Source organism: Ornithorhynchus anatinus, chromosome 14, assembly GCF_004115215.2.
Source record: "Ornithorhynchus anatinus isolate Pmale09 chromosome 14, mOrnAna1.pri.v4, whole genome shotgun sequence".
NCBI classification, from domain to species: Eukaryota; Metazoa; Chordata; class Mammalia; order Monotremata; family Ornithorhynchidae; genus Ornithorhynchus; species Ornithorhynchus anatinus.
The window spans coordinates 13222916-13237245 of NC_041741.1; the positions used below are offsets into that span (position 1 = coordinate 13222916).

General features: G+C 52.0%; 2 protein-coding genes across 2 annotated transcripts in view; both read right to left on the reverse strand.

The window, feature by feature from the left end:
* Positions 1 to 624: 624 nt before the first annotated feature.
* NFKBIA (NFKB inhibitor alpha) lies at positions 625 to 4135 on the reverse strand. The gene is made up of 6 exons (XM_001519274.6): positions 3737 to 4135; positions 3202 to 3310; positions 2635 to 2845; positions 1947 to 2035; positions 1539 to 1799; positions 625 to 1139 (listed from the first exon to the last, which is right to left on the reverse strand). Exons 1-6 carry the CDS (start codon positions 4006 to 4008, stop codon positions 1092 to 1094), a joined length of 990 nt encoding a protein of 329 aa, XP_001519324.1. The 5' UTR covers positions 4009 to 4135; the 3' UTR covers positions 625 to 1091.
* The window catches only part of LOC114816666 (formin-like protein 5), a 70254-nt gene continuing 59941 nt past the window's right edge, over positions 4018 to 14330 (reverse strand). The window contains exon 3 of the mRNA XM_029079370.2: positions 4018 to 4309. Coding sequence (XP_028935203.1) covers positions 4036 to 4309 — 274 coding nt within the window. The 3' untranslated portion in view covers positions 4018 to 4035. The remainder of the gene's footprint in view (positions 4310 to 14330) is intronic.

Genomic DNA, 14330 nt, shown 5'->3' on the forward strand with positions numbered 1-14330 from the left:
CAATCCAAATTTAGCCACCACCCACCACTACCGCCCCATCCAAACTTGTGACCCTTTTTATTGGTACTTGTTAAACATTTACTATGTTTCAAGCACTGTTCTAGATACATGTTAATGAAGCCAAATACAATCACGGTCCCACATGGGGCTCACAGTCTAAGTAGGAAGGAGGGTATTGAATCTCTTTTTGCAGTCGCGGAAACAGACTCAAGTGGTGAAGCTGGGATTAGAACCCAGGTCCTCTGGCTCCCAGATTCGTGCTTCAGTCACTGGGCCACGCTGCTTCAATCCCTCCACTCTCCCAAACAGGGCTGAATTAGAGTACCGTGGGGAGTCCCCGGTGACTTGGTGAGAAAGCAAGCTAGCCCCAGCCATAGTCACAAACTGGGGGCCAAGGTTCCCACTCCCCTTGATCCAGGAAAGAATGGGCAGGAGGCCCCGCACATCCATCCATCCGAGCTGGATGAAGGGGCCAGGAAAAGAGAATAAATCCCAGTTTACAAGAAAGCCAAATCCAGGATGCCCAGCCCTCAATTCAGTCAACACCCACCCTCCCACCACCTTTCCAGAGCAGGAGGTAGTAGGGAGGAAGGGGAATGGGAAGGGAGAGACAGCCAGAGTTTGTTCCATTTGTAAAAATCTGTTTAATAAATATACATCTCACAGTACCAAAATAATTACAAACAAAATACACATCATGTACACCATATACAGGGGAGGGAGGACCATCTGGCTGCTACACTGCACAGACAGTACTGGGGTGAGCACCCAGCTCCCACGGGGTCAGGCAGGGGACAGCCAGCAGAGAAGGAGGAATCCACGAGGAAGACATCTCTTTGGATGGGGGTGGGGAGGACAGGGCTCCCCCCGAGCCCAGTCACTAATCCGTGGCACGAGACAGATTTTCCTTGGATTTCCCAAGCTCCTCAGGTTCCCGACACCAACTAAGCAACGATGACGTGGTCCAGGCCCTGCGGCGCCTGAGGCTGACTGGCTGTGTAGCTTTTTTTTCCTTTTCTTTTTTTAATAAGAAAAATAAAATATGTCTCTGTACAAATATACATGGCCACATTGTCTCCAACGTGCTCAGTTCACAACGCCAGGCGCTGGCCTCCAATTACACAGTCGTCATAGAGCAGCTAGAGGAAAAAAAGGAAAAGAGCAGCATGTTAATTGTGTGTACTTCATAGTGATGCCGGGGGCTGAAGCTACTACATAACATCAAGCGGACTTGGAAGGTTAGAAGGACTCGTTCTCCCTGTGAGGATCAATGCCAGCCTTGTGCCCCCTTAGGAAGGGAGGCAGGCTCACTTGGTTGCCCCTTCCCTGGTGAGATGAGCTGTGCGCTCAGTTCTGGGGCACTGACAAGAGTGGGACATAGAATGGAGGGTGGTCCCGGGGAACCACTCTCAGACCTCGAGGGTCCTCACACCCCAGAGCCCAACTTGAGCTTGGAAAAAGCGGGGCCCAAGTTTCTCCCAGGGATGGGTCAGAGGCCCACCGGGGGGCAAATAGGGAGGCCTGTGAGAGGCACGTACTTCGTCCTCTGTGAATTCCGACTCGGTGTCGCAGCTCTCCTCATCCTCGCTCTCCGGCAGCAGCTGCAGATTGGACATGGTCAGCTGGCCCAGCTGCTGCTGGATGCTGGTGCTCTCTCTGCCCCAGGTGAGCTGGTACGGCGAGTAGCCCTGGTAGGTGACTCGGTTGACATCGGCCCCGCACTTGAGCAGGAGTGACACCAAGTCGGGATTCTGCAGGTCGACTGCGAGGTGCAGTGCCGTCCGGCCGTTACAGGGCTCCTAGGACCAAGAGCAAGCCGGCCGTTAGGGACGAGCCGGGAAAAGCCAGACCGCTCGAGCGGTCGGAAAAACCGGGCCGGCTCGGGAGCCGGGCTCCAGGGCCCGTACCCTCCATGCTGGGATCGAAAAGTGTGGAAGTCAAATCACCTGGGCATTGACGTCAGCTCCCAAGGACACCAAGCGCTCTACGATTGCCAGGTAGCCGTGAATGGAGGCCAAGTGGAGACACGTGTGACCTGAAAGAGCAACAGAGAGAAAAAGGTCAGCACAAGCCTGAGGGCGGATGGTCGGGGCCTCCCCCTGCACTTCTCAGGAGCCATAGAAAAAGGCACGTGACCTGCAGCAGCCCAAGCCTGGAACTCTACCAAGCACTGGGGGTAGATACAAGCTAATCAGGTTGGACACCGTCCATGTCCCACAAGGAGCCCAAGGTCTTAATCTCCATTTTATAGATGAGGTTAAGGCACAGAGAAGCCAAGTGACTTGCCCAAGGTCACCCAGCAGACACGTGGCAGGGGCCAGAATTAGAACCCAGGTCCTTACCCCCCAGGCCTGTGTCCTATCCACTGAGGCTGCCCGAAGGGGGAGAGAGGTTTGCAGAGTGGAAGCTCTGGAGAACCCCGAGGAGTTGAGGCCCCTTGATTCTTTAGACACGAGGACCGCCTGCTTGCACCTTTCCTTTTTCTGACTCTGGGACCCACTTTTTGCCTTCCCTCGTTGTAACGAGCGGGGAAAGGAAGTGTGTGGTCTGGTCTGCCCACGGTCTTTCCATAAACCCCAGCCCCTTTTGCAGCTCGGGAGGGTGAGACGGGGCAAGGCAGGGCAGAGCGCGTACCGTTGTAGTTGCTGGCCTGCAGGACGGCGTGGAGATGCTGCGTCTGGCAGTACTGGGTGAGGACCCCCACCGCAGCCAGGCAGCCCTGCTCACAGGCCAGGTGCAGGGCCGTGTTCCCCCGGAAGTCCCGCAGCTCGGGGTCGCAGCCGGCTTTCAGGAGGGTCTCTGCGATCTCGGGCTGGCTGGTGATCACGGCCAAGTGAAGCGGAGTCTGCAAACCGATCGGAAGGAAACCGGGGCGGTGAGTCACAGAGTCCGCTCTGGGGTTCCTCCACCGGAAAAACCTCCCGGATCCCCGGGTTTTGCTCATTTCAAACGGTGGTTTGGAGGGGGCTGAGACCCATCCTGCCCAGAGGGGTCAATCCGGCCAAAAGTCTGGAAAGGGGGTGGGGGTGCGTGTGCGCTTTGAAAACATCCAAGGACTGGCCTGGTGCAAGGTGGACCGAGGCTTTCCCCGGAAAACGGGAAGAGGGGGTCTTGGGGGTCGACTGGCCAGTTGAATTTTAAAAAATGCACAAAAGTCGCGGCCGGCGGGCTGGGAGGGGGATAGTGTCCGGGGGCGCCCACCTGCTGCAGGCTGTTCTGGAGGTCCAGGAAGGCGAGGTCGCCCTTGACCCGGCGGATGACCTCCAGGGCCAGGGCCTTCTCCTCGTGGATGACGGCCAAGTGCAGGAACCTGGAGGAGGAGGAGGAAGAGGAAAACCCCGCGGGGCGTGAGCGGGCCGGGCCGGGTCGGGCGTTGCGCAAGGCCGGGCTTTCGGGAGGCCGCGGCGGTGTTTTCCGCGAGGTTATTGTGAGCTGAGTGTTCCTGGCAGCGGCCCAGGGACTTTCCGCCCCCCGCCCCCGCCCCTTGCCCCGCCCCGCCCGGCGCCGCGCTGGCCCGGGACCCGCCCCCGGCCCCGAAGGGGGGGGGCAGAAGAGGTTAGGGGGAGCCCCCCCTACCCAAATGATGCCCACGGGACACCGGTCCGTCCCCCCTTGTCCCCCCACCCCACCGACCGGGGCCTTGCGGGGATCGCAGGGAGGCCGTGCCGGGGCGCCCTCGGGCCTGCAAAAGGCGGATCCCCCAAACCCCCCGACCCCCCAGTCCCCGGGGACTTACGAGTCTCCGTCCTCGGTGACTTGGTGCCTCCAGGGCTCGGCGGGCGGGGGCGGCGCCATGGCTTCCTGCGGCCTAGACCGGGCCTGGGCCTGGGGCTGGAGGCGGATGGCGCTCAGCTCCTGCACCATCAGCTCGTAGTCCTCGTCCTTCATGGAGTCCAGGCCGCTGTCGTGGCGGTCCTCGCCCAGGGCCCTGTCCTTCTTGGGCCCGTCGGGACCCCCATCCCGGGGGCGCTGCCCCTGCCCGGCGGCGGCGGCGGCGGCGGCGAACATGGTGGAGTTTGGCTTTAGGTCACAACCCTACAGGTCCCGATGGGTGGACGGCCTGCTGGCTCCCGGCCGTGGCGGTGGGGCTGGCAGGAGGTGCTGGCAGAAGGGAGGTGCGGGGGGTCGGTACGGGGAGTCGGTGCGGCGGTCGGTGCTGCCGGGTCCGGGTCCGGGGTCGGAGTGGGGCGGCGGCGGGCTTGGCGCCGCCCTATAAAGGCGAGCCGGGGATTTCTCGGGCCCGTGGGGGGCGGGGCCGGACTCGGGAATTTCCGAGCCAGTCAGAGCAGAAACGAGAACTAGTCTGGTCCTGCCTCGGGGAACAGGCCGGAGGGGAGGGGGGAAAGAAGAAGAAGAAAAAAAAAAAATCGAATAATCAAATTTTTTTAAAAAAAGGTCCTGCAGACTCGGGGTCGGGGTTCGGCTGAGAAACTCCCAGCGATGAGTGAGCCCCAGGGAACTTTCTGCTCAACGCCCGGGCGGTTGGAAAATCCTCCCTCGCCCCCTCCTCCAGGGGCTTCCCTGACCCTCCTCCAAGCCCCGAGGCTCGCACAATCCCTCTCTTCTAGGTGTTTTTTTTTTTTCTTTTCCAGTTTTGATTCCCGGGTGGGCTGTTTCTGCCCCGAAATGCACAGATGCAGAAGCCCCATCGGAGCAGCATTTTGGCCCCTCGAGCCCCCCGCAGAAGGGCCTGGGGTGCAGACTAGGGGTCAGAGACCCAGGGATAACCGGATTCCTGGGGCCCTCCCTAGGCCACCCTCCCCCACCACTCCTCCCCTCTTCAATCAATCCATCAGTCAATAGTATTAATTGGGTGCTTACTGTGTGCAGAGCACTGTACTGGGCCCATGGGAGAGTACCCTCCAAAAGAGTTGGTAGACACGTGCCCTGTCCCAAAGGGAGCTTACGATGGAGCTCCGTTTTGCAGCAAGGAATTACGTGGGGGTCATGAGTGGGCTTTGAGATCCCCAGAAGGAAGCTGTTCCTAAATGCAAAGTTTTGCTGGAAAGTGCTTTTTAAGTAGAATTGGCCTCACACCACAACTAGTGCCAGGGATGTTAAAAAAACCCACAAACCAAGAAAAACTTGCTTTTCGTCAGAGTGGATTTGTGCACTAACAATAATAATTTTGGTATTTGTTAAGCGCTTAGTAGGTGCCAGGCATTGTACTAAGCACTGGGGTGGATACAAGCAAATCAGGCTGGACACAGTCCCTGTCCCATGTGGGGCTCACAGTCTCCATCCCCATTTTGCAGATGAGGTCACCGAGGCCCAGAAGTGAAGTGACTTGCCCAAAGTCACACAGCAGACAAGTGGCAGAGCTGGCATTAGAACCCATGACCTTCTGACTCCCAGGCCCGTGTTCTATCCACTAAGCCATGCGGAGTTCAGGCCTCAGCCCCAGCCCCTACTACCGTACCAGATACTATTAGTATTCTTCCACCCTGTGCTACGTAAGGCGCCATTGATCCTCCATTGATCAGCAGAGCAGAAGGCTGATCGGTGAATGAGAGAGGGATTTTGCGGTCTAAATAAGTTCAGTGTGCAACCAACCAAGAGTTTTGATTTCTCGGTGTGGTGGTGCTGCCTGAAGGCCGGGGGCTGCAGTCCTGAACCCGCTTGAACCGGATCTCCATCATGCCAGGATTGGCCGGCTGGAATAAGCTAACTGAAACGGTGCAGAGCTTGCGGCAGGCGGCCTGACAACATGGGCCGAACTAATGGAAGAAACTGTGACCCAAGGGCCATTGGTCATCTGGCAAGGATTTCCAGTGGCCCTCACTGACCCTTCTCGCTCTTGCTGACCCTGAGGCACATTTCTCTTCTGTGGGGGAATCAGAACCACAGAGTACCCAGCAGAAATAATTACAAATTCGCCTAGCCTTGTAAGCATGTTACTGTTCTTGCAAATGTGCAGTCTGTGGCCTTGATATGACTTGGGAAAATTGTAGGGGAAGCAAGCAGCTCTGAATAACAACATCGGTGCTGGACCTCATCAGCTGTTCAAAAATCCAGAGGAACCAAAGAGCTGCTGTTTTTGAACTGGGTCCCCCTGGTATTAGTTCCCAGACTAGCACTTCACTTGGGTGGGGCAGGAGTTGCATTCTGTACTTTTCCTACTCTGCCTTTGTACTTGTACTCTGTGGGTTTGGGGAGTTTTTCTCCTGTTTCTGCAGGGATGTTAGACAAGCAAGTACATAATAGCATGTGGGCAGATATGCTTAGCACAGAACAGAGCAGCCACAGAAGGAAGATGTAAATAGTGTTTAGTGCAGTTGCTGCTGCCACCCAAGAGAACCCAACGATGCCCAGAGTTACCACTATCACTGCCCTGTCCTGCAGAATATGGGCAAGCAGATAATATAAATCTGGGAAATTGGATAATTCAGGAAGGCTAAACCAGGTGTAAGCCTTGGTTCCTGGAATATAACACCAACCAGGATCTAAAGGAGTAAGGGGCCTTTATATAGCTTCATTAATCCTCACAACCCACAGCTCATCCTTATTGTCCATCTCCTCTCACCTTTTTTCCCCAGAAAGTTCCAAGTTCCAGAAATACTTGAGGGACATAAGGACATATGGATCTCACTTTCTTTCCTCCCTTTTGACTCACACGTGCAGTGTCGGGGAGACCTCAGAGGGCACTGCCTCCTAGTACCTTGATTTGGGCATGACCTGCATTTCTCTCCAGTTGAAGCAGAGGCCTGAGAGTTTGGAATCATCCCTGGAGCAAGCAGTGGAAGCTAGCCCAGTGCTCTTGAATCCCTTGGCTATTCTTCGGAGCACAATAATGGGCTTAAAATCTTTCAGAGCGGTAGGGTCTCATCAATTGTTAATTGTGGTTAAAAAAAATACTTGTTCAGTATAGCTGGAAGTATTCCTTTTTTTTCTGCTTTCCACTGTAACAGGACAATTGAGACTTCCCCAGCAGCGTGATTTCGCACTCTTCTGATGTTCAAAGATGAACACTTTGCCCTACTCTAATTAGTAGTTTCCTATCCGAATTCCCCTTTCTAATCATCATTTTTCCTGCACGTTCCCCTTGATCCCTAGCGTTCAATTCCAATGATTGGCTGCGGCGCCACCTGGTGGCAAAAGAACGAAAAAGGCCCTGAAAATTCCCAGGGCACTGCCGACTTCCTGGGCTTTAGTGACCAACATCTGGAATTTAGGGAGCCACCAAGGCCGGCGCCTTGATGAGTTGTCCCTAGAGCTGGGGGATTCCCAGGGAGGTTTCTTTGTTTTCCGGCAGCCCTGGGAGACCAGCTGAGTAATGTTGTTGGGCAGGTTCTTTTGTTGGGTCCCCCCCCCCCCCCCCCCCCGTGTCTAATAGGAACTTCGACTGCAGGTGAAGCATTTGGTTTGCAAATCAGAAAAGCAGGGCGAAGAAGCAGTTAACTACCAGGTAGGGCTAGGAAAGGCCTAGGCCCTTCAGCAGAGGAATCCCATTTCCAGGCTACACCTGACCTTCACAGATTCTTTTTTGTTCCCTGCAAGAACTAATGAATGAGAACTCTCTGACTTCTCCCAGCCAACATCTCCTTCAACTCCTGCAGTCAGTGACCTTTTAAAAGAAGCAAAATCTTCCCGGGTGCAGTAGCTCGGTTTTTCATTTAACACCGGAGGAAGGGAATCAATCAATTGATGGTATTTATTGTGCAGAGCACTGAACTGAGCACTTGGGAGAGAACAACTGAGGCAGCAGATGTGTTTTCTGTCCACAAGGAGCTTACAGTCTAGAGAGGGAGACAGACATTAAAGTAAATAAATTACCAACAGGGACATACAATAAGTGCTGTCTGTCTGTCAGGAAAATGATGCCTGCCTGCCCAATATGACTCCTCCTCCAAAGCCTTTCTCTAGCTGAGCATATACCACCTCTCTGGGGAAAATAGGCCATAACGTGGCCTAGTAAAAAGAACACGGGCCTGGGAGTCGGAGGACCTGGGTGACCCGGGTTCTAACTCTGCCTCGGCCACTTGTCTGCTGTGTGACCTCGGGTATGTCATCTAACGTCTCTGGGCCTCTATTTCCTCATCTGTAAAATGGGGATTAAAGTGGTGAGTCCCATGTGGGACATGTACTGTGTGTCCAACCTTTCTTGAAACTACACCAGCACTTGGTACAGTGTCGGGCATATAGTGAGCACTTAACGAATGCACAAAAAGACCCAAACAAAACTCGGCAAGTTCTGTCCAGGCTAGAGATTCACCCTATCACGAGGTTTTTTTAGGGGGGGCGGGGCAGGGGAGTTCCTAGCTGCCTCTACCACCCCATTTTGTGCAAGGAGAAGGGTGTGGGTGGAACCCGAAATGCCAGTCTAGATCCAGAAGGGAAAGAGAAGGCAAGGTATACACAACCCCTACCCCACCCCCCGCCTCCCGTGCCCAGGGCTTCTGGGTCCATCTAGCCAGGTGCCCATGGGGTCATTCTCCTCTGGCGGATCACCACTGGCCGGGAAGGATTTTCGGTGACCCCAGGGATTGTGATTATTACTGTCAGCCCAGCGCTGGCAGGAAGGGAGGAACCATTCCGCCCAGAAGGCCTCCCAAACGTGGCTGGGAATCCTCTTTGGACAAGCCCACTTCTAAACAAACATAAGCTATGGCATGTTTGTGTATTATTGGAGTTGCCAGGGTGTGCAACTCAATTCCATAGTAGCAGTCCTCAAGTGATAAATCCAGAAGAAGTAATATAGTTCCCGGATAACCCAGCAGGGGAAAAAGCATGGCCTAGTAGAAAGAGCATGGGGCTGCGAGTCGGAGGACCTGGTTTCTAATCCTCAGCTCTACCAATTGTTTGCTGTGTGACTTTGGGAAGTCACTTACCTTCTCTGTGCCTCAGTTCCCTCAACTGTAAAATCGAGGTTAAAATACCTGTCCTCCTCCTATGTAGACTGTGAATCCCACGCAGCACAGGGGCTGTGTCTGACCTAATTAACATGTACCTACCTGCCCCAGGACTTAGAGTTTGACACACAGTAAGCGCTTAACAAATACCGTAGGAAAAACAAACCCCAGTCTCTCTGCAGGAAGAAGGGCCATACCGGTAGTCGGTGGTCAGCTAATCAGGTCAGACACAGCCCCCGTCTCACATGGGGCTCAGAGTCAAGGTAGGAAGGATCGCTTTACGGATGAGGAAATGGAGGCCCAGAGAAGTGAACTGACTTGCTCAAGGTCACGCAGCAGACAAGTGGAGGTGCTGGAATTAGAACCCAGGTCCTCTGACTCCCAGGCCCAGGCTCTTTCCTCTAGGGAATACAGGGACATGTTCCCCAGTTACACAGCTGGGGTGGCCCAGCAGGACTCGGTCTTCTGAGCTTGTTGGTCAGCCACAGTCAGTTGCAATCAATTAATCCATGGTACTTATGGAGCGCTTACTGTATACAGAGTACTGTACTAAGCACTCGGGAGAGTACAATATAACAGAATTGGTAAAAGCCATGCTGTTTGACCATCACCTTGCGTCCAGCAGACGGAGAATTGAGCTAATCCCAACTCTGCCTCATACCTGCTATGTGACCTTGGGCACATCATGTCACTTAACTTCTTGGTGCCTTAGGTTCCTCATCTGTAAAATGCGGATTCAATACTTGTTCTCCCTTCCCCTTAGATTGTGTGCCCATGTGAGATCGAATTACCTTGAATTTACCCCAGTGCTTAGTACAGTGCACATAGTAAGCACTTGAATACCACAATTACGGTTACTATTATTATTATTGTTATTTCAGAGATGGGGAGGATGGTGATGGCGTCAACTGTGTTGACAAAGCTGGGTGGAGGAGAGAACTTGGGAGGAAAATACTGTCCATCTTCCCCACAAACATCTCCCAAATCCGCCCTCCCGCTGTACCCAGATGATCGCCATCCTGGATCACGTTCTTGCCACATAACACCTAGACTCCTGTATTGGCCTTCTCATTGGCCTCCCAGCCCACAGACTCTTCCCCTGTCAGTCCGCAATCCACTCGGCTGTCCAGATCATCTTCTTGAAACATCGCTCCACAGGCGTCTCTCCACTCCTCGGAAACTGCCAAAGGAGACCCATCTCTTCTACGGCAAACCAAACCTCTGCGCTCCTGACTTCAAGAGTCTCCATCAGCTTTCTCTACACTATGGATCGGCTCTCTTTAGCCCCGTTGCAGCTCAAACTCTTCACTCCTCTCAGACTCACCTTCTCACTGTCTCCTGGCTCTCGTCTCTGGCCTCCAACCCTCTGTTCATGCAGTTGCCCTGGGCTGGAACTCTCTAGCTGCCCATTTGGCCAAACCACACGGCCTTCCCCACCTTAAAAAGCCCCTTCTCAATAACAATGGCATTTGTTGAACCATTATCAGTAAATGTGCCAAACACTGCTAAATATCGGGATCGAAACAACAAACCTTCCCTGATTAGCTTCCAACACTCTGAGTCTCACTAAACCACTCGTCAACCTCGATACTTAAGGATTTATACCCCCCCACAGCAGTCATGGATAGCCATATATTAAATAGTGCATTTGTTTATTCTGAATGCTTCTGGTATTCCAAGCTGGCATATTTGCTCTATCACCTATTTTACTATCATTATTAATAATAACAACAACAATACTAACAGCAACAATAATAATTACGGTATTTGTTAAGTGCTTACTATGTGCCAGGCACTGTACTAAGCGCTGGGGTGGATACAAGCAAATCGGATCAGTCACAGTCTCAAGTGGGTCTCACAGTCTTAATCCCCATTATACAGATGAGGTAATTGAACCACAGAGAAGTGAAGTGACTTGCCTAAAGTCACACAACAGACAAGTGGTGGAGCCAGGATTAGAACCGATGACCTTCTGACTCCCAGGCCTGTGCTCAACCCACTATGCTGTGCTATTTATTGTTCTTCCTTCTGCTCCCACTATTCGTTTATAACTCTGCACGTCTCTCTCCCCCATTTGACTGTAAGCTGTTGGTGGGCAGGGGTCATGCACTTTGCTTCTCTTATACTTTCCCGAGTGCTTAGTACTATGCTTTGCACGCCATAATTTATTGTGGAGTCACAATTTGTCTGTCTCCACTGCTAGGCCGCAAGCTCCTGGAGGGCAGGGGTCATGGCTGCTAAATCCGCTGTATTCTCCCACACACTTAGTAGGGTGTTCTGTACAGAGTAGGAGCTCAATAAATACTGTTGAGTCACTAGTCCATGGGCACTCAATATCCACCAACTGATTTCACTTACAATGCCTCTGCAGACTTTTTGGGTTTGCCAAGAGGAAGCATCGAGACTACTCTGATGAAAATGAGGGGGAAGCCAGGCGGCTGCTGGAGACGATGTGTATTCAACATTGAGCAAGGGTTAATGACAGAAACTCCGCTGCTAAAAAAACCGGCTCCCAGTGCACCAGGCAGCCGAGAGACGTCCGACCGTGCCAGATGAGGGAGAAGAGGAGGAGGACAGAAGCTGAGGAGCTGCAGGTAGCAGCTGACAGGACACGGCAGCCAAAAGCGTTTCCATAGGGCTCTGTGCAGTCAATGAACCAGTGTCCAGGGGTGCTAATCCCAACCTAAATGCCCAAGGGTCACAACTGCTGACCGGTCACACTGCAATCCTGGACAGGTGGGCTGTCAACAAAGTGCAACAAAGTTCTCGGTTGCCCTTTAATGGTCCTGGATACCGCTCTTAAGTGACCCAGAAGAGTTTCCAACAGTCAGTATTAGTCTACGGTTACAATTAGTAGGAAACTCACATCTCACATTTCTGCCAACCTAATCAGAAGATCTCAAGGCAATAAATCAGGTTTCAGTTGGAAAGGTTGCTGGGCAAGATGGCATTCGTGGGGAAGGGAATGAGCACAGAGGGCACATGGTCGCAGAGCACTTACTGATCTGTGGTACAGATTCTGGGATGGGGAAGAGATGCCCCAGGTGTTCAAAGCCTTGCATGTTGTATATCTGTTTAAGAGAAAGGGTGATTGTACCTCTTGGAATAATCGTCGCACCATCTCTCTCCTGGACACTGCTGGAACTCAGTGGTATTTATGGAGTGGTGTACAAAGTGCTTGGGAGAGTAGAGTGCAACAGAATCAGTGGACACGTTGAACCACCCAACTGACCACTTGGCAGAAAAATTGCTTCCTGAAAGCCAGTGTGGTTTTCGATCTAGGTCAGGCCCGACTGACATGTTCTTTGCTGCTAGACAACTGCGGGGAAAACAGATCTCCAAGGCCTGGGGGCCATTTTTTGCAAGTTTAGCTGTCTGGAAAACTATTACATCTCTCTCCCTCCTACAGATCCTCACTCACCTCCCGCTGGAACCTAGCCCAAACTCTTCACTCAGTCATATTTATTGAGCATTTACTATTTGCAGTGCACTGTACTAAGCACTTGGGAGAGTAAAATATAACAGAATTGTTAGACACGTTCCCTGGCTCCTCTAACACTACTTACTGTTCCTTAATCACGTCTCTCTTGTTGCTGACTCCTTGCTAACACCTTCCTTCCTGCCTGGAACTCCTGCCTCCTTCATGTAAGACAAACCACCACTCTCCCCGTCGTCAAAGCCCTACTAAAATCATATCTCCTCCATGAAGCCTTCCCTGACTGATCGTTCATCTCTCCTCCCTTTTTTCCCTTCTGCGTCGACTCTGCCCTTGCATTCATGCCCCCTAGCACTCGGATATTCACTCCACCTCCACGGCACTTATGTATATAACCTTTACTCTCTGTTGCTTCCCCTGTTTGTAATATATTTTATCTGCCTCCCCCGCTAGACTGTAAGCTCCTAGTGAGAAGGTATCACATCTACCAACTGTACTGTACTCTCCCAAGTGCTTACTACAATGCCTTGCACACAGTAAGAGCTCTATAGAGGCCAGTGATTAACTTATTTTTCACGAGGTTGCTTCGCTTTGGAATGTACCCTGTATCCTCTGGGCATTTGGTATTCACCCCACCCTCAGCCCTACAACACTTAGGTACATATACAAAAATTATTTATTTATATTGTTTGTCTCCTCCTCTAGACTGTCAGCTTGTTGTGGGCTGGAAACGTGTCTACCAACTCTGTTGTATTGTACTCTCCCAAGTGGTTAGTACAGTGTTCTACACACAGTAAATGCTCCATAATAACTACTCACTGACTGAGTGATTGATTGGAATGCCAGAGTGCTGGATCAAGACTTCTTTTTGTCCCCCTTGGCTATCACAATGGACATCAGAGGACCTGGGTTCTAATCCTGGCTCTGCCGATTGCTTGCTGTGTGACCTCAGGCAAGTCACTTAACTTCACTGTGCTTTAGTTCTCCTGTTCTCCCTCTTCCTTAAACTGTTAGCCCCATGCAGGACAGAGACCGTGTCTAACCTAATTATCATCTATGTACCCCAGCATTTAGAACAGTGTTTGACATAGAGTAAGCATTTAACAAATACCATTAAAATTTTTTTACAAAATCAAATCTCACCTTGATATTTTTCACTGTAATACTCACAGCCTTGCTGACTAATGTGTTCAGAGGCATGGAACGCAGGACCTACATGAAGAATTGCCTAGTGGGTGGGCTCCTGGATCCTGCAGTGTCTTCCTACAAAGACAAGGGTAGCAAAGACTCTCATCTGTGACTACCGTCTGCTGGTTATTTTGCAATAATGGCCAACCCTGGAAGAGCCATACAATTGCTCACTGAATGTTTTGCAACAGCTGAACTGACCATAAGCTCCCTGCAGGCAGGAGATGTGTCTACCAACTCTATTATATGGGTTCTAATCCCGGCTCCACCATACTTGTCTGCTAGGTGTCCCTGGGCAAATCACTTCACTTCTCTGGGTCTCAGCTCCCTCACGGAAGGAAAAGGTGAGAAGACGAATTGAGGACCAACCTCAAAATTCCACTGATATTAGAGCTCAGTCAGTCATATTTATTGAGTGCTTTCTGGGTGCAGAGCACTGTACTAAGCACTGGGGAGAGTACAGTATAACAGATGCATTCCTTGCCCACAATGAGATTATAGCTTAGGAAACTGTGTAAGGAGGGACCTGCCTGGGGTCAGATCTGTCTTTTGGTGAGTCAGTCTTTGGAGGACAAATTCACTGCCACATGCCAGGAGAAACGTGCTAAGCAAAAGGAGATTTTTTTAGGTGCTGTGGTCAACCAGGTGACTCAGCCCTTCCTTCTATCTTAGAGCTCAACAGAAGTGATGGAACCCAGTAGGGACTTCACCTCTTTGACTGGACTCTAGATCAAGCGGGTTCGTTGCCACATGCTGGCCTAGCCAAGCCACAGCCGACTGACTCAGTCCAACCTCGATGTGGCCTCTACTCTTCTCTGCATGAGCCAGAATCTCTGTTTCTTTGTGTTAAAAACAAT

Coding starts and splice junctions, on each gene's coding strand:
- NFKBIA (XM_001519274.6), bottom strand. CDS start 4,008: ATGTTCGCCGCCGCCGCCGCCGCCGCCGGGCAGGGGCAGCGCCCCCGG. Junction 2,846..3,201: donor TCCAGAACAGCCTGCAGCAG/GTGGGCGCCCCC, acceptor ATCGGTTTGCAG/ACTCCGCTTCACTTGGCCGT. Junction 2,036..2,634: donor GCAGGCCAGCAACTACAACG/GTACGCGCTCTG, acceptor TTGCTCTTTCAG/GTCACACGTGTCTCCACTTG.